Below are 22,589 nucleotides of genomic sequence, written 5' to 3'. Positions count from 1 at the left end.
TTGGGGGAGGGGCGGGGGGGGATGAGGGAACTGCCATGTGAAGTATCTGACAGAATATCTGACAAAGTGGCGCCGCGGTGTGGAACCGGAGGTGAAAGGTTTCAAGCACAGTCAAGATGGCCTCTTTTATTTCTCCTACCATATGGCGCACTTCCTTCTCGCGTACATGAGGTCTCCCGGCTTGCAGTGGAACGCCTTCGAAAAGTCCGGCAAGTTGATCAGCGGCACGTTACAGCGGTACTCGTGCGCGGCGAGCATGTCCTCCCGTCCGTTCTCCCGCAACAGCCGCAGGTTGAGGTTGGCGCAGAACAGCAGGCCCCGGTTGAGGAAGAACAGCTGCTCTGGCGTGTACGAGAGTCCAGAGAGGGCCTCGTCGTACCGGTCGCCGCCGAGGTTCTTCACGAGGAGCCGGTAGGCGCGCAGGCTGGACCTCAGACCTTCGGTGTCCGCGGCCAGCTGGTAGCGGCTCCACGTGTCGTTGTGCGCCGCCATGCCCGGCACACGGGCGCTCGAAGTCTCCCACTGCTCGTTGTAGCAGGCCATGCCCCGTTGCAGCTCCTCGCGGAACTCGGAGGAACACCAGTGGTCCTCGTTGCCGGCTTCGTCGTAGTTGCAGCCGTCGCTATCGAAAGCGCCGAGCACCTGACGCGCAATCATGGTTCCCAGGGCGCCGTAGTTAAGGGCCACGGGCCCTCCGTACGCGTACAGTGGTACCGTCAGCACCGCGGGGTGAACGATGAGCCGGTTCTCATCGGGATAGTAGCGGACGCCCACCTGCGACGGCGAATTGGAAAATGTCATGAACAACGTTTAGACATGACAACAACACCATTAAGTGCGGGTTGATATATTGATTAAAATAAAGAGAGTGAACTAGGGCTTCGACAGAGAATGTAGCGTGCAACCCAGATAGTCTTTCTTTAGAACTACAGTACGGATACCATCAAAAACATAATTAGACACGGTATATGTTGAACCATAAAGCGATATTAGTTAATCGTGGTTGGCGCGGGAGAGCGGAAATATTTTATCTTTGGGAGATGCCTTTCGCCTGCAACGGACATAATTAGACTGGTCATGACGATAACCTGCGACACTCGGTAGTGGTACGTCTGGTCGTCCTGGTGCCGTTCCCGGAGTCCCCTGCGCAGCTTGGAGCTTTTGGACTCTTTAACGCGCAGCCACGTGGCCAGGTAGTGCTCGTTCAGGTCAGGCAGCTCGGAGTCGAGGCCCCGCGCCAGCGTGCTGTTTCGCATCCACTGCGGGAACGCGATGAGGCCACGCATCTTCTTGAGCTTGGTGAGCGCCTTGGACTTGGTGCGCTCGTCCATCCAGCGCACACGGCGCACGGTCTCCGTGGTCACCCAGAGCACGTGGTCGACGATGGCCTTCACGTCGAACTTGGGCTTGTCCGCCGCGCCGCCGTGCTGCTGCACGTAGAGGGCGCTGAACGCGGTGGGCATCAGTTCTTCCGTCTCGCGCATGCACACGCGCCACAGGTTTAGCTCGGCCGGGGGCACGTTGTCCTGCGTGGTCTGCACCTGTCGGTCAAGCAGGAACTGAGCCTTGCGGACGGAAAGCGCCGCTTTCGGACCCACTTGCTGTAGCAGGAGCCAGCCAAGGTAGTACAGGAGGCTCTGAGCCAGTTCGGGCTTCCGGATGAGCCTGACCGTTGCAACCACGTGATCGGCGTGCTCGAGGATGAGTGGCTCGGTGGGCGGCAGGCGGTGGCCTGCCGAGAGCTGCGCGTTTACGGCGTCCAGCCAAACGCTGCCTTCGTCCACGAAAGTCATGGCCTCCAACTCCCTAAAACTCAGCACACGCCTGAATTCGAGGTTCCGCTTGCGGGCAGTTTTGCGCACGTTGTTGGCTTGGTCGCGGAGGTACTTTTCGCAGAGCAACACGGCGGACTCGATCTTTTCGGCCTGTCCTGGCTCGCTCAGGATCTCGCTGGCAAGTGAGGCTATCTTGCGCACGGCGGCCTTTCGCGCCATTACCTGTCCCTTGTCGAGTATCGTGCCGCGGTCGACGGCTATCAGGAGCCTCGAGCGATCGAACGGGCTCGGCTTGACGGTAACGTAGATGAGCGTCGGAATGTCCCACTGCAGAGACAGCTTCACCATGGTCAGGAGGGCGTCCAGCGAGCGAGTCCGCGTGACCTGCGGCCATTCTAGACCCACGAAACTGAAGAACTCCTTGAGCACTCGAATGCCGTCCGGATCGTTTTTCTCCACGCGCACACACGACTGGTAGACATAGGCGAGTCGCTGGAAGGCGTCCTGACCTCGGGCTGGAACCTGCAAAAGAAAGTACCAGTCATGGTTGTCTGAGCAGAGATGAATATATACTCTGAGCGTTATCATTCCATATCAGAGGCAACGTAATCGCTTCAAAGAAATGTAGCGCTCTTCCAAAGCTATTTATCTGCAGTTTTTATGCCCACTGTGTTCATGGGAAGTAACTGCGAATTATGCTGAAGTATGAATGAAAATTATCGGAAAGCGAATTATTGGCAATGTGGAAGCCAATCCCATTTTCAGATTTGGCGCCTTTTATGTCCCACCTGCGCTAATGACATCATTATAGGTATCCGGCGCGCTGACGAATCAGCGGTAGCAATATACCTGATCAATGACGTCAGAAGGCTTCCGATGCACTATTTACCGCTTCTCACCGGTCAAAGCACGGGATGCACATTTGATTTTTATTTCCGTAACCCTACTTCGCCTGCATGAGTTCGAGTACAAAAAAGAAGAATGCCACTTTTTCATGAGCCTGTACCTCCGGCACAATCAATCAATCAATCAATCAATCAATCAATCAATCAATCAATCAATCAATCAATCAATCAATCAATCAATCAATCAATCAATCAATCAATCAATCAATCAATCAATCAATAATTAGAATAAATAAATAAATAAATAAATAAATAAATAAATAAATAAATAAATCCCCTGCGCAGCTTGGACCTCTTGGACTCTTTAACGCGCAGCCACGTTGCCAGGTAGTGCTCGCTCAGGAGTACCGCTGGTTTGGCACGCCACGGGTTACACACACACACACACACACACACACACACACACACACACACACACACACACACACACACACACACACACACACGCACACACACACACGCACACGCACGCACGCACACACACACACACGCACGCACACACATACACTGAGTGTAATCGCGGGCTTCTTTCACGCTCGGAAAAATACTTTTATGCAGCAAGTATTAACAGAAAACTGTATCAGAAGTTTTAAATCTAATTATATTCTATAGATGTTGGTTAATTAATTAAGAATTAATTTTTAATTAGGCGTCGCAAAAGGTTACCTTGGTTCTGCCCAGCTACGAGGCGTTTGCATATATTAAAAACTTGGTGCATGATAGTTGGGGCACCCTGTATATAGTACGTTATGAAGCGTTGTTTATAAAAAAGCACAAATAGAGCATAAGGAGCAAACAAGTAGTCTTTTCAGACAGTGCGAATAATCGCTGTATAGCTGTAAAGTATGGTTACATAAGTGACGTTGCCTGCTCCGCTACGCAAGTTCTCATGCTTTATGTCTATATTATGCCCGCGGTAGTGAAAGTTTATCGTCCTTTTGCTCCAATTTCACGTTTATTTGGGGGCAGTTGACGTTTCGAAATACCGGAAAAGTAACCGAAAAAATATTCACATTTACGAATAGTGACTGTTCGATTCGAAGACATAATGAAATAACACACTATTTGATTCGTTATTCGAAAGTTTCGAATATTCGCACACCCCTACTCACACGGTGTTGGATAACGCTGTCATATTATAAGCGAAATCTTAAGCAACATTTAAAGGGGCTTTATTTGCAGAACTGCAGTGTTCGCATTCAGGCAGAATAGGTGCGTGCCACTGTGACACAACGGATATGGAAGCCTTAAATGTGTATTTACGTAATTGTCGTTCTTCTCTCTGCGCATTAACGGCTCTCGTCAACATTGTTCCCTCGTCAAACATATCATACATCGCCTTCATCGTCACGACACAGACAGCTACAGGCGAAGAGGCTGTGCTCGTGCCGTCTGCTATACCGCTGGTACATATACCTAGCTGACTAACTCAGACAAGCTTCGCGTTAGATTGTCTTAGCTTCAACGCTGCGTTAGATTTTGTAACCTTGTCTCGTAGTAAACAAACCGTGTGACGCCGTACCTGGGTCGAGATGAGCGCCTTCTTCTGGGCCGAGGCCACTTCGTCGGCGAGTTCGCGCAGGACGAGGCGCCGCAGCTCAGTGTCCCGCGCCGGGTGCGTCTTGACCCAGCCGTCGCAGACGAACCGGTAGAAGTTCTGGCACGGCGCGATGCGGTTGTTGACGCTCGAAGAGATGGCCTGCGCCAGGGACGTGCACTCGGCCGACTTGCAGGCCGGGTGCGCCTTCACGTACGCGACGCGCGACGGCCCGATGGCGATGAAGGCGGAGATGAGGAAGCTCGCCATCACCACGGCCACGATGACCACGCGCGGCCTGTTCAGGTCGCACGTCAGCTCGTGCAGCCGCTGCGGCCGGATCCCGTCGTCCGCCGAGAGGGCCGCTTGCATGGCTGCTTCTTTCTTGTCTCGAGTCTTTTGTTTTTTTCCCGCAGCCTGTATCCCGGCGGCTCCCGGACTGACAGTGTGTAACCTCGCGATTCGCGCCGCCGCTGTCGTCGCTCCGATGGTTAGGAGACGCGTGGCCGCTGGAACGTGCCGAAGTGACCCCTACGTCCCTTGCCGCGACGGCATCTCGGCTGACGGCAGGCGATTGGTTTGGCCTGGCTTCCCTCTGAACGTGGGCGCATACCCACTATATGGGGGATCGCTCAAAAATCGGATGGAATTCGAAAACACGTTTTGTCCTGTCTATAGGAAGCAAATGAAACATTTGGGGGGTGGAAATATCCAAATGAAAGGAAAATAACGTAACACGCTAAAGATATGCGGCTACGAAATCGCCTTGAAAAAAGTAGGGATTTCCCCAAAGACCGACCAAGCAGTGTCCGATGAGGAGGCTCCTGGAGGGAGGATGCGATGCCGATGATTGCGCTTTCTTCTTTCTCGTCCTTCTGAAGCCTGAACAACACGGCCCGTACTGACTCGAAGAGAGGAACATCCAGTGTTCAGGCATCGGAGGTTCAAGTCGTCGATAAAAAGGCATGAAACATAATAAATTGTACGTATCAAATAGGTTGCATGCTGAACTTAGCAACGACGCTCAGAAGGCGGAGACGGGGCAAAAGTGGGGATAGACGAGAGAGAATATAAACGCAGGTGAGATTTAACCCACGGGCTACGCATCATAATAATGTAAATTAAACCTCAATATACTATTGCGTATATTATTATACCAAAATTATCTCATATCTATAGGGTGTGTACAAAAATAGGTCTCGTTTCAGCAAAACACGCGTTCTGTAGATAATAGTTATGCACAATTTTTAGGAGGTGCGTGGATGAAAGTGACCTCAAAATTGATCCCGCCACAGTAGGCATGTGTGCATACGCCACACTATAAAGTCATCACCATGATCATGATCATCAGGAAGAAGTAAGGCCACAGCAGAATGCCCTTTTCTTTCTTTCCTGCCACCGCTTCTCCTCCCTCCGCACAGGTTTCTCGCACTTGCGACCGGTAATCGGGATTCAACTTTGTCAACATCAAACCCATTGTCCTTTGGTGCCTGTCAATTAAGCAAGAGCCACGGGCCTATCATTACTGCTATATGTATAAGTTCGCTGAAGCGCCCCGGAAGATTACACCGACCGTGGTGTACTTTTGTTCTTTTTTCCTCTTTTTATGAAGAAGAGCTTTCTCAAAATTTTGCTATGCTTCAGTTTCCTATTTCGTTTTTGATGTTTTTGCTTTTTACCCCTTCTTGGCTTTTGTATGGCGCACTTTGTATTACCTGCACTGTGAACAATCCCTCTCGTGGGTGTGAGCCATGTCAGGCGACGGTGGCAACGACGACAAACAACAACAACAACAACAACAACAACAACAACAACAACAACAACAACAACAACAACAACAACAACAAACGACGACGACGACGACGACGACGATGACGACGACGACGACAACAGCAACAACAACAACCTATGATTTTCTTTGTTTTTCTTGCGTAACGAATCCGGAATTTTGGGATAGCCGGCTCTGAAGTAGCCTCCCTTCCCATGCTTCTACATCTAAATAATAATGATAATAATAACACCACTAAAATACACCAGCTGCGAGGCGCCATGCTTCACGGCGGTGGGGACGCGGCGGCGGCGACTGCGCAGCGGGTCGTCTGCTGGTCGAGCGGCGACTCGGAGGACGTGCAGGCCCAGTCGGGCACGTATCTCGGCCTGGTGCTCGCATTCGCCAACGTCTTCTTCAACGCGTCCAGCTTCGTCATCAAGAAGCACGCCCTGCGGAGACTCGTCGAAGGTGAGACGTGCCGCTTGCTCGACCCTTCAATTGCGGACGCGTCGCTTTGCAAATGAAAGGCATTGTCTAGTCATTACAAAGAGCCGCTGTGTTTCTAGTTGAAACGTATGTGAACGCGTTCTCTGAAAGGAGGCGAACAAGCTTTCCTTGGAAAGTGGGCTCGGTCCATTGTGTTTGCTTTGACTATGGGAATGCACATTTCATCTCGACAATGGGGCTCGTAGAAGTGACACTTATTTAATATTTCTGACAGGCCTACTATGAGGCAGTGGGTAAGGGGAAGTGTCGCAGTAAGAAATGAGTGGAAACGCAGCAATATTCACGTATTTAACGTCATACAAAGTGTTTAGAGCATTGTACATAAAAAGAAAACGAAACAAAGGCCGCCGGTATAGACAGAGTAGAAAAGAAGGCGAAAACAAACAGTCCTTGAAGCAAACAGAACAATGATGAACAAAAGTTAATAGTCGCTCCAATGTGCAGTCAAAGGGGTATAATAAATAAGTCGAATACGATTATAACGAACAGACTTGTACGCGAAAATTAAACGATATGTCACGTAGTTCCATATACTCAAGCTCACTTACATCGTGTGCCCCGGCTAATAGCCAACCTGTTCAAAGAAAAAAAAGTATAAAAACACGGGGAAAGATACAATCTTAAGACGGTAAGATACGACCTTAAGACCGATTTTCACACCTTTCACGACTGAACGCCGTATATTTTATAATTGTATCTTTGCGCGCCCATAACGTAAAGCTATTCCAAACTTTTCTATTACAATTCTGCAATCAGCCCTCCGCGAATGGTCAAAAACGTTTTTGGGCCACTCCACGTCGCCTGTCTGTCACGCGACGTCACGAAGACCGCGATAGCACCCCATCTGATATGACGTGTACACACTGATTATGCATGATTGAGCCGAACAAAAGAAAAATAGTTATTTCTCATTCAACGAATTTTCGGCATTAGCCCTCGGCTATTGGTCAAAAGGTTTCGGGCTGCAGCCACTTTACCTGCCTGTCACGCGACGTCACAAAACCTCGAAAACTCACAGCGTCAAAGTGACGTGTAGGCGTTAAAGATGCATTAATACGGCGAACAACACTGAATTTTTTTTTTTTCTGAATAGCCGCAGGATACCCAGTTATTGCTGACTATACTCGCGCCTGCCGCAGAGCATGGGTTTATTTGCGTATAATAAAACTTTCTGCGCGGCCGTGTAGCGTTTTCGAGCACTTTCGGCACGACTACGGCATCGCTCTGCCAACTCTTCTTTGCTGAGGATCCGTTTTAGCGGCATTTTTAGCCTTGCACGTCGCCGCGATTTTCGACCAGCCACCGCGTTTGGCAGGCATTCTCAGATCATGAACAGCAGGTTGCCATTATCCCTCAAGAGAAAAGTTTATAACAGCTGTGTCTTACCAGTACTCACGTACGGGGCAGAAACCTGGAGGCTTACGAAAAGGGTTCTACTTAAATTGAGGACGACGCAACGCGAGTTAATGATATCTTAGCTGAAATCAAGAAAAAGAAATGGGCATGGGCAGGACACGTAATAAGGAGGGAAGATAACCGATGGTCATTAAGAGTTACGGAATGGATTCCAAGGGAAGGGAAGCGTAGCAGAGGGCGGAGGAAAGTTAGGTAAGCGGATGAGATTAAAAAGTTTGCAGGGACAACATGGCCACAATTAGTACATGACCGGGGTAGTCGGAGAAGTATGGGAGAGGCCTTTACCCTGCAGTGGGCGTAACCAGGCTGATGATGATGATGATGATGATGATGATGATGATGATGACCGCCAGTTAAGTAAGGGAAAGCGGACCAATCGCAGACGCCGGCACCACCCTCTTCATCCGGTTATCTATTTTCAGTGCGCTGGCTCGGCCCCATCGAAACCCTCTCCACTTGAGCGTACTCCTCGCCTCCTGGAAGCCAATTACAAACGAAAAACCACTCAATGTTGGCAATGTTATTCGTTTTGAAAGCAAATAAAAGTGACCTATAAACTCAGAGGGCGTTTGATTGGGCTGTTGAGGCAACGCTGCGGGTTACCGCCCGATGCTTGCGTCGGTGGTTACGCAAATTTGACGACAGGAGATTGGAATAAAAACACATTGGAATAGTTGTACTTCATATAGGGTCCTTGCGCCGTGTTTATTTTTTTGTTCAGCCTTTCTTTCTTTTGGCTGAGCAGCTGATACACGGTATAAACGAACCTAAGCGAACCTACACGAATGGTGCGATCGTTTTGTTCGAATTTGTGTTCTCCAGCGAAGAAAATAAGCCAGAAAGAAATTCATTTACAGAAGACAGAACTACGAAGCCGAGGCATAAATTTTTGCCTACATGTGCCTCGAAATGTTTCTCAGCGTCAATAAAAAATAGATTTCACGATGTGCGAGATGCTGTGCATCTGTCCGAGTCCGCTTCCCTTGCATCTGTCCGAGTCCGCTTCCCTTTATGGCTTTATTGCGCTGGCAGCGGACGCCTCCAGTTCGATATAGGCAATGCACAGTTCTCTGTGAGAGAGTAGTTTTATGAGGGCGTCGGTCATTAAATTTCGCGTGTTCGATATAGAGGATATTTCACTTTAGTTGGGTTCGTTATATTCGTGTCTGACTGCACAAACGGAAGCGAAAGCTTGAACCCGGAGGTACAACAATACGAATAAAAGTGCAAAAAGAAACGTTCCGTCCTGGCCAGCACTAATGATATATAAACGCACACAGCAGTGGCTCACATTCTGTTTAGCACGAAGGTAGCGAATTCGAAAGCGGTCTACGAACTAGTAAAATATACTATTTCAAAACACCTGCCGCATTTTTAGGACAATATAATATAGCACATCAAAGAAGAAAGTGGCCACCTGAGTTCTGTAAGAATTTCGCGTCCAGACCACGCGCACGCGCGGTAGGAGGCACGCGCATATGCAAAAAAATGAAGCGACGTTGAAGTCATGAGCATGCGAATTCTTTGTCTATATATGCATATGCTACGCGTTTTCTCTCTTCCTTTTTAGTTCGTGCATCTCCTTTTTAAAATTTTAATTCACATAGATTACGTAGAGTAATTAGGCCTGTTCAGGTGGATTATACAACTGAGGAGGGAGACGTTATGTACTTGCGCGACAAACAGCAAATTCTAGGTGGCTAATTAAAAAGAAAATATTCAAAAGTGAACTGTGAAACTCTATTTCCAGGTACAAAGCAGGTACAATTTCTATGCACAACTGGCTCAGAGCGGAGCGAGACAAGCTCAACGCTCTCGTCCGCAAAGTGGTCAAGAGGGCTCTGGGGCTACCCATCAGGACCCATACCGAGGATCTCCTCAAGCTGGGGGTGCATAACACTGCCGAGGAGATTGCCGAGGCCCAAGAACGTGCGCAACTCACTCGCCTGAGCACCACAGCGGCAGGTAAACACATCCTCGAAGAGTTGGGTTACCACCCTGCGGGATTCCCGATGGTCAGTACCCCGATCCCTAGGTGCATTCGAGACAAGTTCGAAGTGGCCCCTGTGCCCCGAAACGTCCATCCGGTCCATAACGAGGGCAGACGCAAGGCCCGAGCAGCAGCCATCCTCAAACAGATAAAGCAACGAGACATTAGAGCAAGCTTCGTCGACGCCGCGGAGTACAGCGATGGGAAGACCTTTGCCATCGTTGTGGTCGACTCCAGCGGCAAGATTTCTAATTGCGCCTCCATTCGCACTTCAGATCCCGGAGTCGCCGAGCAAGCCGCCATCGCCCTCGCCCTGCTAGACGGTCGTGGGTCCGAGATATACAGCGATTCCAAAACGGCAGTTAGGGCTTTTCAGAAGGGTTGCATCGCCAAGCAAGCTGCTCGTCTTCTTAGCAACTCGAATCGATATGCTCTCACGCATCATTCAATCCACTGGTTTCCAGCTCACGTAGGGTCGGTCGAGGGTGCTCCCCAGAACCTGAATGAGTCTGCTCACGAGGCTGCGCGTGACCTCACCGACCGCGCTTCCTCTGCAAGAAGCACCGACTCCCCTCCTCCCTACGGCCACAGGGACGCTCCCGCTACTCATAACGAGATTATTAAATTCTTCTACATGTCTAGAAGGGTCTTTCCACCCCCTCACCCCAGGTTGAATAGGGCGCAAGCCGTTTCTCTTAGGCTTCTGCAGACTAGTACGTATCCGTGTCTGTCCGTTCTCCACGAGGCTTACCCGGACGTGTATCGCGACGACGCCTGCCCCTCCTGCGGGCAGACCTCTACTCTAGCGCACATGCTGTGGGAGTGCGGGTCGACATACCCTAAGTTCATCAAGGAGGAGTGGGACTCGCTTCTGCGTAGCCCCGCTCTGGAAAAGCAAATCCTGGCTGTCCGGCGTGCCCGCGACCGGGCCGGTGGGCTAGACCTGCCGGTCCCGACGTGGGACTAGCCGGGTGCGCGACGAGTTCGCGTCCTCGCCGGACCTACAATAAATGTTTCTTCACTCACTCACTTTTGTCACGTGCTGCAGTATATGCAGTATACTTGCAGTCAAGCACGGTTAAGTATAACTGCTTGCGCATCAAGTGCTGCGACCCTTCTGCGATCACGTGTGCAGGCGATGAACGTGGCGTCATCAATCCTCATGGCGGCCTCCAGCTGCGGTTCCTGTTCGATCCGGTGTGGCTGGTGGGAGCAATGCTCGGTAGGTCGACCCCATGAGTCGCGTTCCCCGTAGTCCTCTGTGTCCGAAGACAGTGAGAATTAGAAATAACTCTCGCGTTTACCTTTGCGGCTGACTGGCGCTGTTTTTTTTTTTCTCGTGAGGCAATCATGACTTGCGTGCTTTGCTTACGGGCATTTACGCTGAGTCAGCATGTAGCTGCCAATATAGGACGTATACATATCTGTATTTCAGTGGAACACCTCGTGCGCGTGCGTGAAGCGTTACACTGAATAGCACGTATTCAAATCAGTTTGTTTCTACTTTAAAGGTTAGATATATATTGATCCTTTCATAACCGCAACACCAAACGACCACAGCTGCAGAAAAGAGCACGAGACAACGACAGCAGTAGAAAGTATTGTACTATTCTTGTGCATTCGTTCATTTTTCGCTTTGGCCCGTATAGAATGAATCAATACCTACTAGATCAGCTAGTCCCACTTTTACGCCACATTTATAGTGAGGCCGCCGCCGAAGAGCTAGAACCGGTCTCGACGAGATCTATACGATCCTGCACGGCAATGCCAAATGCAATCAATGTATTTAAAGGTTCTCTGAGATCCTGTTCGTTCGGGGAGCAACGTGTGCTCAAAGCTGTATCGAGGCGGTCCCTATGAGTATGACTCATAGGGACAAAGTCAAGGAGAAGCTTGTGTAGCTCACGCAGTAGCTTTACTGGTAAAGCTAAGACGGTTTATATTCTATAGTGGCTAAATTTTACCGAAAGCATGCAGAACAGAGTACTGACACACGTGTCCATGGCAGGCAGCTCCGCGGACGTGGCGCAGGGCTTGGCACTGCAGTTCACCTCGTCGACGCTAGTCGTGGCCATTGGCATGGGAAACGGGCTCGTCACGTGAGTCGCCCAGCTATCTTGACTGTTGCGTGCTTACATTCGACGTGCTTTCTTTTTATTGCGATAGCAATTATGTGAGCACTACAGGCGCATTTTTTCCGTCGGCGTCGCCGTCATGTTCCGTATAAAGTCCAAGTACGATAACAGCGCCGCCGCGCGCCGTATGCTGTATGCGCGAGTGAAAGCGCGCGACGGGAGCCGACGATTGGCGGCTAAATCTGGCGCGCTCAGGGGAGGAAAGGTCGTGTGGGGACGGGAGAGAGGAAGTGGGGGCCGCGTTGTTTTCCGGCAGCAACTGCGTATTTCGCGACCGCGCGCTAGGGGAATTGACGATCGTGGCGGAATCTGGTGCGCGCAAGGAAGGAAAGCGGGGAGGGGGGGCAGCGCAGCATGGAGGGGGAGGGGTCGGCGGCGTTATATACTCCGGCACCAACTGCGTACTTTGCGCGGTCGCGCGCGCCCTATCTTCAAAGCGATCTGCAGACGGCTCACACCTTTGTGTGTGCTGTGTTCTCGCCGCTCAGTTCACGTTGAAGCGATAGACAACACGAAGGTCACTTCGATCGCTGCTGCTGCCGTGCTTCCTCACGCCAGCGTTCTGACAGCGAGTAACCGCAGTCATCGAGTGTGGTGTGTACATGTCTTCCTGCACGCGCTGACACCATGCTTGTTAAGTTAGTAAGCGAATGTTCCCAAGTTTACGCGGCCGATAAAACTACTATCCTTAATTCGTATAGCTGTCTACCAATTTGCTATCGTAATCGATGCTTCGCTTTTCGGGCGAAACTGCGACATTTTAATGCGACAGCATTAAGGGCTCCGTGTCGCATAAAATCCGACGTTAGCGTCCCGCGTCCAGCGCCGACCGTTTTGTGAGCGAAAAATCATTCCGAACCACGCGTACCCAACCACGCAAGCCCTCCGTGATGCCCAGAGGCATTACCGAACTAATTGAATCTCCCAAAGTAAAATGCGCCAAAGAAATCGTAAAGTACGACTTACACACAACCTACAGACATGATAACGTCGAACTGTGATTTGAGTATACGAGAAAACATAATTCTGTGCGTATAGCAGAAGTATTGCTCTCTTGAAAGCTTATTGCGCCGCGTGCTTTGAACAAGGGCACTGAAACTTGACAGTGTGACATGCTACAAGCACTGGCCTCCGCAGGGCTGTCCTGACAGCTACACTCCTCCGCGAACCAACATCACTGCTGGTGGTGAGTTCCTGCATTTTGACGATTGTGGGCACAGTGCTCATGGTGCTTGGCGTGCCTGCTGAGATGGAGCCCATGACAGCCATGGAACTCGAGCTGTACCTCGCGCAGACCGGTGGGTATATCATAATGAGCCACATGCCGCAGCTATCCCGTTGACTCTTATAAAGTTGCGCGTTCGTCCGGTTTTGTACGCTGTACGGGTATCACGACAGTTGTGGCCGCGGCGGGCAATGCCAAAGCCGGCGCAACGGAATCAAACTGTTCATTCGGCAAACTGTGCCGTAACGGAAAGAATGAACCGCAAACACAGCAGTGCCAGGTGTTTACACTGTACACAAGCATGGTAGCAAGCAGTACACCAGCAGACACATGAGACGCGCGCACACGACTGCGTCGCAGCAACTGTGCAGCGACGCCACGTGAAAGAAGCAAGAACGCCTCTGATGGCACGACACAGCAGCTACCATGCGCTGATCCAGGGGGGATAGGTCCGGAGCGTAACGTACGTGACAAACTAATGAAGTCCTTTCTTTGGTATACCGTTATTTTGCTCTGGAGAGACAATAAATGCTTAATGATTATTGAAGAGAACCCGTCAGCACGTAAAGAACTCATCATCATCATCAATCACCATCTCAAAGTCAGACCTCCCCCACTCTTTCTCGAGACCATCAATTGATACAGGCTTGCGGTCTCATTACGAATCGTAGGGCTGTCTTAATCCGAAGGAATCACGCGGCTCCGGCGCGCGCTACAGGCTTCTTGGTGTACGTGTTGCTGATGGCCGGGCTGCTGGCGTTGTGCGCGGGCCTGTTGTTGCACGCCCGCGGGGACCAGTGCATCCTGGTGAACATCTGCATCAGCGCGCTCGCCTCAGTGCCCTACACGATCGCCGTCAAGGCCATCGTGATGACCGTTTCCGAGCTAGGAGAGCTCGTGTCTGTGCGCACTGCCGCCTGGTTCGTGGTGGTCGTCGTCTCCTTCTTCGCGCACGTCATCTTCCTCAATAAGGTATACACACGCATGTACGCGCCGCGCCATTTCGTGCTTGCCTCTCGCATGACTTTATTGCGGACAGACAGTTATTTCAACATTTCACCACACACACACGCACGCACACGCACACCCACGCATACACGCACACGAATGCACACATGCATAGATACTGTATCTCGCGCCGTGAGCAATGCCCACGTAACATAGTGTTTCCGCTTTATTTTACAACTACATGGAACCAGGCACGTACCCAGGGGGGGGGGCCCGGGGGGGCCCGCCCCCCCCCCCCCCCGAAATCAAGTGCCATATCCCACCCCCTCCCCACCCATGCCACCACTCCTCACACTTTCCTAAAGCGCCGCCAGATCAATGTTGAGACTTGGCACCTATTAATCGGTCAGCATTATGCTGCCTTTTTCACTCCTTTTAGATGGCGGTAGTTATCGGCATCTCTTGTAATGTGAAGGACAGTTTTCTCATCGATTCCGCACCCGTGCGATTAACTCCAGATTCGTTCAGTTGTCACCATCTATTCAACCGTCACGCGCATATCTGTTGCTTTTGTTAGTTCAACCTTCTTTGTTTAGGCTGATCCTGGGACCAGGAAAGGGATGCGGCTGTTACTGAGCTGGTCTGTACTCTCGTACAACGAGTTGCGGCCGGAGAAAATGCCACTTGCGTTTAACTTTTCCCTTTGCTTCATTATTTCCTTGAGTTACAGCTCGGCGCGAGGCTGGCAGATGCCCGCTAACATATACACGTGATATGGGTTAGATAAGGTGGGAAATAAAATAATGTGAAAGTGCGTCCATCATGAAACCCTGCAATAACCCTTAAACCCATAAGCAAGATGACTGTCGCCCGTTACCTCGTCTGTTTCTCCATAATTGTATAGCACTCTTCGTGCAAAATTGGCAACTGGAAACAAAAATCGCAAGGAGTTGAGAAATTAAGCGATCTACTAAGGGAGAGAGCCAAGGCAACAACCAAACTGCAAGGAAAAGCGAATAATACAAAAACGTTAACCGTTGTTTATGAGAATATTTATGGATCAACATCTTTTTATTTAAAAAGGAAGTGGAGAAAACGCTGCCGGAAGTGGAGAACAATTACTTGCTTTGAATGACGCTTCTACAGTTATCGGTGGAACCGCCTCACATAGCCACTTCTCTGCTGTGCTTATGTGGGTGTTTTTCTAACCTTTCGCGGTGAGCGCAGTACATCTAGAATCGCTGAGTCCTGCGCTCTACGCAGTTGCGTGGGACTGGCGACCGCACAGCGTTACGCGATTCGCGGAACTGTCAAAACTGATCAACAAGGCGAAAATAACTGATATTCGAAACTATAACATGAGAAAGACTGAAGAAGCCGTAAAAAATGAACGCAGCCTGAAATCAGTAAAAAAGAAACCTGGCTTCGGACAAACCAAACCATGATGTATACACTAAAAAATAATATCATCAGCAATCTCGAAGATATAGTAAAAGCAGCGGGGAAATTCCAAGCTGCATACAGTACTCAGAGGAGTCACGATACCTCACTTAGAAACAGTAATGAACAGGATACAGAAACTCTCCGATAACTAGCGATGAGGTCAGAAGGGCCCTGCAAGAAATGAAACGATGAAGAGCGGGAGGAGAAGGTGGAATAACAGTCGATTTAATCAAAGATGGAGGAGACATAATGCTTGGAAAACTGGCGGCTCTTTATACGAAATGTCTATCGACTGCAAGGGTCCCAGAAAACTGGAAGAATGCAGACATTATACTAATCCACAAAAAAGGAGACGTTAAAGAATTGAGAAATTATAGGACCATTAGCTTGCTCCCAGTATTATACAAAATATTTACCAAAATAATCTCCAATAGAATAAGGGCAACACTGGATTTTGTCCACCAAGGGAACAGGCTGGCTTCAGGAAGAGATACTTTACAATGGATCACATCCATGTCATCACTCAGGTTATCGCGAAATCCGCAGAGTACATTACGCCTCTCTACGTGGCTTATATATACTACGAAAAAGCATTTGATTCAGTAGAGATACCAGCACTCATAGAGGCACTACGTAATCAAGGAGTACAGAACGCTCACGTAAAAAGCTTCGAAAATATTGCTACATGCGCGTGGTATTGGTTTGTTCGAACGAGGCGCGTGGGCGCCATCACTCCAGAAAAGAGGAGGAAGAAGGAACAGGGCTCGCGCTGTGAATCTAACCAGTCAGCGCTGCAACCGTTGTTGTAAATATAATCTGTAAATAGTTTTTCGTCTTACTGACTCGTCCTTCGCGTAAGAATATCTACAGAGGTTCTACAGCTACCTTAATTCTACACAAGAAAAGCAGGGAGATACCTATATAGAAAGGGGTCAGACAGGGAGACACAATTTCTCCAAAGCTGTTCACTGCGTGCTTAGAAGAGTTCAAGCTATTAAACTGGGAAGGTTTAGGAGTAAAGATCGGCGGCAAATATCTCAGCAACCTTCGGTTCGCCGATGACATTGTTCTATTCAACAGCGATGCAGACGAGTTACAACAAATGATTGGAAACCTTAACTGAGATTGTGTAAGAGTGGGGTTGAATATTAATATGCAGAAGGTGAAGATAATGATAAATAGTCGGGCAAAGGAACAAGACATCACGATTTCCAGTCGGCCACTAGAGACTGTGGAGGAGTTCGTTTACCTAGGTCAATTAATCACAGCGAACCCTGATCATGAGAAGGAAATTCGCAGAAGAATAAAAATAGGTTGGCTCGCATACGGCAGACATTGCCAGCTCCTGACTGGAAGCTTACCATTATTATTGAAACGTAAGGTGTGCACTCAGTGCATTTTGCGAGTGCTGACATATGGGGCAGAGACTTGAGATCAAGTTAAGAACCGCGCAAAGAGCGATCGAACGAAGATTGCTAGGCATAACGTTAAGAGAGAGAAAGAGAGCGGTTTGGATCAGAGAGCGAACGGGTATAGACGATATTCTAATTGACATCAAGAGGAAAAAATGTAGCTGGGCAGGTCATGTAATGCGCCGGTTAGGTAACCATTGGACCATTAGGGTTACAGAATGGGTACCAAGAGAAGGGAAGCGCAGTAGAAGACGGCAGAAAACTATAGATGGTGCGATGAAATTAGGAAATTCGCGGGTGCTAGTTGGAATCGGTTGGCGGCAGGACAAGGGTAATTGGAGATCGCAGGGAGAGAGAGGCCTTCGTCCTGCAGTGGACATAAAACATGATGATGATGATGATGATGATGATGATGATGATGATGATGATGATGATGATGATGAGGAGGAGGAGGAGGAGGAGGAGGAGGAGGAGGAGGAGGAGGAGGAGGAGGAGGATGGAGGTGGTGGGCCCCCCCCGAAAAAAAATCCTGGGTACGTGCCTGCATGGAACACAATTCAGCCGGGATCACAACATGGTCACCATTAAATGCTGAAAGAACTTTCCGACGTCGCACCACGACATATCATTAGCGAAGGCGGCTGGCCAACAGCAAATAGCACTTACGAACGAAAAGTTTAGTGAATTTGGCTCCAGTTCTCGATGGGAAGAAAGTAACTGAGACTGTTCTGCAAATTTAACCAGCGCAAACAAACGACGCAAGCACACATATACGCAGGACCAGCGCTGGTCCTATGTATGTGTTCTTGTGTCCTCGTTTATTTGCGCTGCTTAACTTTGCAGCATGTCGCACCAACTGGCCCAAATTGAAGTTCGTACTGCGGTTATGCGCAGGCCATTTAGATGTTGCGACGATTGTCACGAGCTTTGACGGCCCCTGCTTCCCTACCATACGTGCAGGGACTGGTGCAGTTCGATCCGGTGCGCATCTCGCAGCTGTCCTCATGCTTCCTGCACCTGAGCTTCACCGCCACCATGATGTTGCTTTCCCAGTCCTGGCAGGAGGCGACGCCCTATCACGTCTTCTTGCTGATGCTGGGCGTGGCGGACGTGTCCTTCGCGCTGTTCGCCTTCGTGCTTTTCCAGGAGGACCACCAGCGTTCGGACACTGCGGTGCAAATCGCGCTGCGACTGCTCATCGCCGGCATCGGCAGTCGAGCCAAGGGTCGAGCTCAGCCGATGCCGCCGTACCCTGTGGTGCCGCGGCCACGCCGCATTCTGGCCAGCAGGCGGCGACATCGGAGCAGATGACAGCTCGGTGTCTTGGCTCTGATCGGTGTCCTTGCAGAATTAACACTTCCAGGGACGTAAAAATCCTCCAGTCAGGTTTGAACGAAAAAATTCACGTGATGTGATACCTGGACTATAACGACTATAAATATTACCAAATGTAATTACACTCGTTTTCTCAAGGACGAAGTTAAATACTCCTATACTTCCTTTTGTATTAACATTACACTTCCGTGAGTGACAAAGTACCTTGGCGCGCATATTTCACAAGCACTCATTCTTGGAACGAGCATATACCACAAAACAACCAATAAAATTCTCATGCTCATGATTCTCGGTTTACATGCAAGTACTGCAAATATAAAACAAGTTCTGTATGTAACATATGTGAGGTCTATTCTCGAGCACGCCTGCGTGCTTTGGGATCCTAATCAGCAGAACCTAATAGACTCTCTGGAAAGCATACAAAATTGATCTGCAAGACTTATCGTCAGTAATGATTGTTGTCTCAGCAGTGCCACAGCGATGAAGACAGATTTTCAGTTGCCTTTGCCAAGCGACCTTCAAGTGACCTTGAGCCAAAAGTCAGAGCCGTTATCCGGGCACTCAAGACCAGAACGAAGCGAGAACATCCGGGCATCACTGCGAAGCAAATAGAGATCATCTGGGCCACCATTCAAAACTTAAGAAAACGCGGTCTTCGGCCCCCAACCTTTTGTACAGGCCCGCATTGCACGCGTTAGTTATACTGTCAAAAGAAGTTACAAAAATATTACTTTCGAGCTCTTCCTAATGTTTGTTCACAATATCACTCAAGCTGTAACTTCTAGTACGCTTGAATTTTATTTGTCATTTCCCATAGCGACGTTCAAAAGGCAGATACAGGGCACAATATACTTCATTGTCATCTTTTGGCGCTGAGACAGAGTTGCCTGTGTTCAACGCCAGCGATCCGTGGGTTCCGCGGCGCGGGTTTTGCGGCGCCTCGAGAGATGGCGCCACGCTGCATGGCGTCTCCTTCAGGCGATTTTCTTTTTCTTCTAGCTGAGCAGTGTGCTCTGTCTCCCTGGCGTCTCACTGCCTGCTGTGCCGCCTTCGGCCGGTTTTCTACTTCTAGGAAGGCAGCGTCCATATGGGCCAGTGCACAGTATGGCTTGGTGCGGTGGGGTGTGCCGTTGCGAACATGAACTACACCCATTTTAAGATTGTGGCTAGTATCACCTCCAACCAGTCTGCTTTGCATGTTGCAGTTTCATGCTTACATCTAGTCTCAATTACGGGAGAGCCAGCAATATATATTTAGAATATTTACTACGAGCGCACTGGCATCAACAAAGCAAGACATATATGTTATCTCCACACTATACATCTCTCATTGACGAGAGCGTGGCATCTAAGTTCGCGAAATAAAATTTAGAAATAATTTACAGAAATAATCTTTTTCCGCACACTATTCCTCAGAGGAACTCTTTTGAGTGAGTTGAATCTCAATAAGGCCAATGATATCCCAAACAATGGCTGGTAGTTCCTCAAAGAGCCCTACTAAGCTAGCTCAGTAGGGCTCTTTGAGGAACTATCAGGCATTGTTTGGGATATCATTGGTCTTATTGAGATTAGAAGAACTGGTGAGGCTTAGAAGAACTGGTGAGGGCGACTTCAATGCAAAAGGGAGGGAAAAGCAGGTTGGTGAACAAGGAATTGGCAAAGACAGCGTCGATTCTAGGAACGCTAGAAGAGAGATGCTGGTAGAATTCACGGGAAGGAATAAGCTGCGAATAATGAACACCTTCTTCAGGAAGCGTAGCAACAGAAAGTGGGCCTGGAAAAGCACTAATGGTGAAACAAGAAATGAAATTGATTTCATACTTTCTGCCGATCCCAGCATAGTGCAGGATGTAGAAGTGTTAGGGAGAGTAAAGTGCAGTAATCACAGGTTAGTGAGGGCTAGGATTCACCTCAATTTGCACAGAGAAAGAGTAAAATTGGTCAAGAAGAAGCAGGTCAGCTTAGAGGCAGTAAAGGTAAAGGCAGCCAAATTTAGGCTGGTACCTGGAAACAAATATGTAGCCTTAGAACAGAGAGATGATGATAATGATGATGATGATGATGATGATGATGATGATGATGTCATAGAGGTAATGAATGAAACCGTAACGATGCTGGCTTCAGATGCAGCAATTGAAGTGGGAGGCAAGGCACTAAGGCAACCAGTGGACAAGCTCTCCCAAGTAACAAAGGTAATAAAGAAACGACAAATAATGAAAGTGTCCAACTCAAGAGATAAAACAGAATTCGCGGAACTGTCAAAACTGATCAACAAGGCGAAAATAAGTGATATTCGAAATTATAACGTGAGAAAGACTGAAGAAGCCGTAAAAAATGGACGCAGCCTGAAATCAGTGAGAAGGAAACTTGGCATAGCACAAACCAAGGCGTATGCACTGAAAGATAAGCAGGGTAATATCATCAGAAATCTCGAAGGTATAGTAAAAGCAGCGGAAGAATTCTATAATGACCTGTACAGTACCTAGAAAAGCCACGATACCTCCACTATGAGCAGCAATGAACAGGTTGCAGAGACTTCTTCTATAACTAGCGATGAAGTTATAACGGCCTTGCAAGACATGAAACGGGGAAGAGTGGCAGGAGAAGATGAACTAACAATCGTTTGAATCAAAGATGGAGGATACATAATGCTTGAAAAACTGGCGTCTCTCTATACAAAGCGTCTATAGACTTCAAGGGTCCCAGCAAACTGGGAGAATGCAAACATTATACTAATCCACAAAAAGGAAGACTTCAAAGAATTGAAAAATTCCAGGCCCGTTAGCTTACTCCCAGTATTATATAAAATATTCACCAAGATAATTTCCAATAGAATAAGGGCAACACTGGACTTTAATCAACCAAGGGAACATGGTGGCTTCAGGAAGGGATACTCTACAATGGATTACATCCATTTCACTAATCAGGTAATCGAGATATCCGCAGAGTACAATCAGCCTCTCTATAAGGGTTTCATAGATTACGAAAAGGCATTTGATTCAGTAGATATACCAGCAGTCATAAAGGCATTACGTAATCAAGGAGTACAAACCGCTTGTGTTAATATCTCGGAAAATATCTACAGAGAGTCCACAGCTACAATAATTCCACCCGAGACAAGTATGAAGATGCCTATGAAGAAAGAGGTCAGACAAGGAGACACACTCTCTCCAATGCTGTTCACTACGTGCTTAAAAGAAGTATTCAAGCTATTAAAATGGGAAGGCTTGTGAGTAAGGATTAACGGCGAATATCTGAGCAGCCTTCGGTTTGCCGATGACATTGTTCTATTCAGCAACAATGCAGACGAGTTACAACGAATGATTGAGGACCTTAACAGAGAGAGTGTACGAGTGGGGTTGAAGATTAATATGCAGAAGACAACGATAATTGTGAAAAGGCGTGCAAGGGAGCAAGTGTTCAGGATCGCCAGTCAGCCTCTAGAGTCTGTGAAGGAACACGCTTACCTGCCATTTACTAACTGGGGAACAATGAACATGAGAAGGAAATTTACAGAAGAATTAAAATGGGTTGAAATGCATAGGGCAGACATTGTCAGATCCTTACTGGAAGCTCACCATTATCATTAAAGAGAAAGGTGTAGATTCAGTACATCTTATCAGTGCTAACATATGTGGAAGAAACTTGGAGATTGACAAATAAATTTAAAAAAAAGGTAAGGACCTCGCACAGACCGATCGAACGTTAGGCGAATGTTAGGCGTAATGTTAAGGGACAGGAAGAGAACGGTGCGGATCGGAGAACAAACGGAGATCGCCGATATTCTAATTGACATTAAGAGAAAGAAATGGAGCTGGGGAGGTCATGTAATACGTAGCTAAGATAACAGGTGGACCATTAGGGTTACAGAATGGGTGCCAAGAAAAGGGAAGCGCTGTCGAGGACGGCAAAAGACTAGGTAGGGCGATGAAATGAGAAAATTTGCGGGCGCTAGTTGGAAACGGTTGGCGCAGGACAGGTGTAATTGGAGATCGCAGGGGGAGGCCTTCGTCCTGCAGTGAACATAAAATAGAATGATGATGATGATGATGATGATAATGATGTCTCGACTACACTTTCCAATTTCTTGCGCATAACCAAAATTTACGACATAGCATCATGAGGGGCACTGCTGTGAAGCTTTTCCCCTCCTTCGTGGACGAAGTGACCTGAGCAAGCGTAGCTTTTTG

At 48.7% G+C, this 22,589-nt stretch overlaps 2 protein-coding genes across 4 annotated transcripts; one reads left to right on the top strand and one right to left on the bottom strand.

Moving 5' to 3' along the window:
* Positions 1-106: 106 nt before the first annotated feature.
* LOC135900671 (neprilysin-1-like) lies at positions 107-4,831 on the bottom strand. Its single transcript, XM_065430200.2, has 3 exons — positions 4,203-4,831; positions 1,089-2,297; positions 107-774 (listed from the first exon to the last, which is right to left on the bottom strand). The coding sequence occupies exons 1-3, from the start codon at positions 4,587-4,589 to the stop codon at positions 136-138; spliced, it is 2,235 nt and encodes a 744-aa protein (XP_065286272.1). The 5' UTR covers positions 4,590-4,831; the 3' UTR covers positions 107-135.
* A 1,308-nt stretch (positions 4,832-6,139) lies between these two features.
* LOC135900695 (uncharacterized) lies at positions 6,140-18,682 on the top strand. 3 transcript variants are annotated; one of them, XM_065430235.2, is made up of 7 exons: positions 6,143-6,456; positions 9,662-9,876; positions 11,037-11,123; positions 11,910-12,000; positions 13,174-13,334; positions 13,980-14,233; positions 18,025-18,682. In XM_065430235.2, the coding sequence occupies exons 2-7, from the start codon at positions 9,684-9,686 to the stop codon at positions 18,373-18,375; spliced, it is 1,137 nt and encodes a 378-aa protein (XP_065286307.1). In that variant the 5' UTR covers positions 6,143-6,456; positions 9,662-9,683; the 3' UTR covers positions 18,376-18,682. The 3 variants fall into 3 exon arrangements, with proteins under 3 accessions (XP_065286308.1, XP_065286307.1, XP_065286305.1); XM_065430233.2 differs by lacking the exon at positions 9,662-9,876 and having other exon boundaries at positions 6,144-6,456; XM_065430236.2 differs by lacking the exons at positions 9,662-9,876; positions 13,980-14,233 and having other exon boundaries at positions 6,140-6,456.
* The last annotated feature ends 3,907 nt before the right edge of the window (positions 18,683-22,589 follow it).

The sequence above is a fragment of the Dermacentor albipictus genome, chromosome 3 (genome assembly GCF_038994185.2).
Source record: "Dermacentor albipictus isolate Rhodes 1998 colony chromosome 3, USDA_Dalb.pri_finalv2, whole genome shotgun sequence".
NCBI classification, from domain to species: domain Eukaryota; kingdom Metazoa; phylum Arthropoda; class Arachnida; order Ixodida; family Ixodidae; genus Dermacentor; species Dermacentor albipictus.
The sequence above is the reverse complement of the archived record's forward strand: the minus strand, read 5'-3'. Positions and strand labels throughout refer to the sequence as shown.

Bases quoted from the DNA above. Each gene is read 5' to 3' on its own strand.
- LOC135900671 (XM_065430200.2), bottom strand. From the start codon at position 4,589: ATGCAAGCGGCCCTCTCGGCGGACGACGGGATCCGGCCGCAGCGGCTG. The intron at 2,298-4,202 runs GTACGGCGTCAC...TTTCTTTTGCAG, and splicing joins AGGCGCTCATCTCGACCCAG to GTTCCAGCCCGAGGTCAGGA. The intron at 775-1,088 runs GTTATCGTCATG...TCGCCGTCGCAG, and splicing joins ACCACTACCGAGTGTCGCAG to GTGGGCGTCCGCTACTATCC.
- LOC135900695 (XM_065430233.2), top strand. From the start codon at position 6,201: ATGCTTCTACATCTAAATAATAATGATAATAATAACACCACTAAAATA. The intron at 12,001-13,173 runs GTGAGTCGCCCA...TGGCCTCCGCAG, and splicing joins ATGGGAAACGGGCTCGTCAC to GGCTGTCCTGACAGCTACAC. The intron at 14,234-18,024 runs GTATACACACGC...CCATACGTGCAG, and splicing joins ACGTCATCTTCCTCAATAAG to GGACTGGTGCAGTTCGATCC.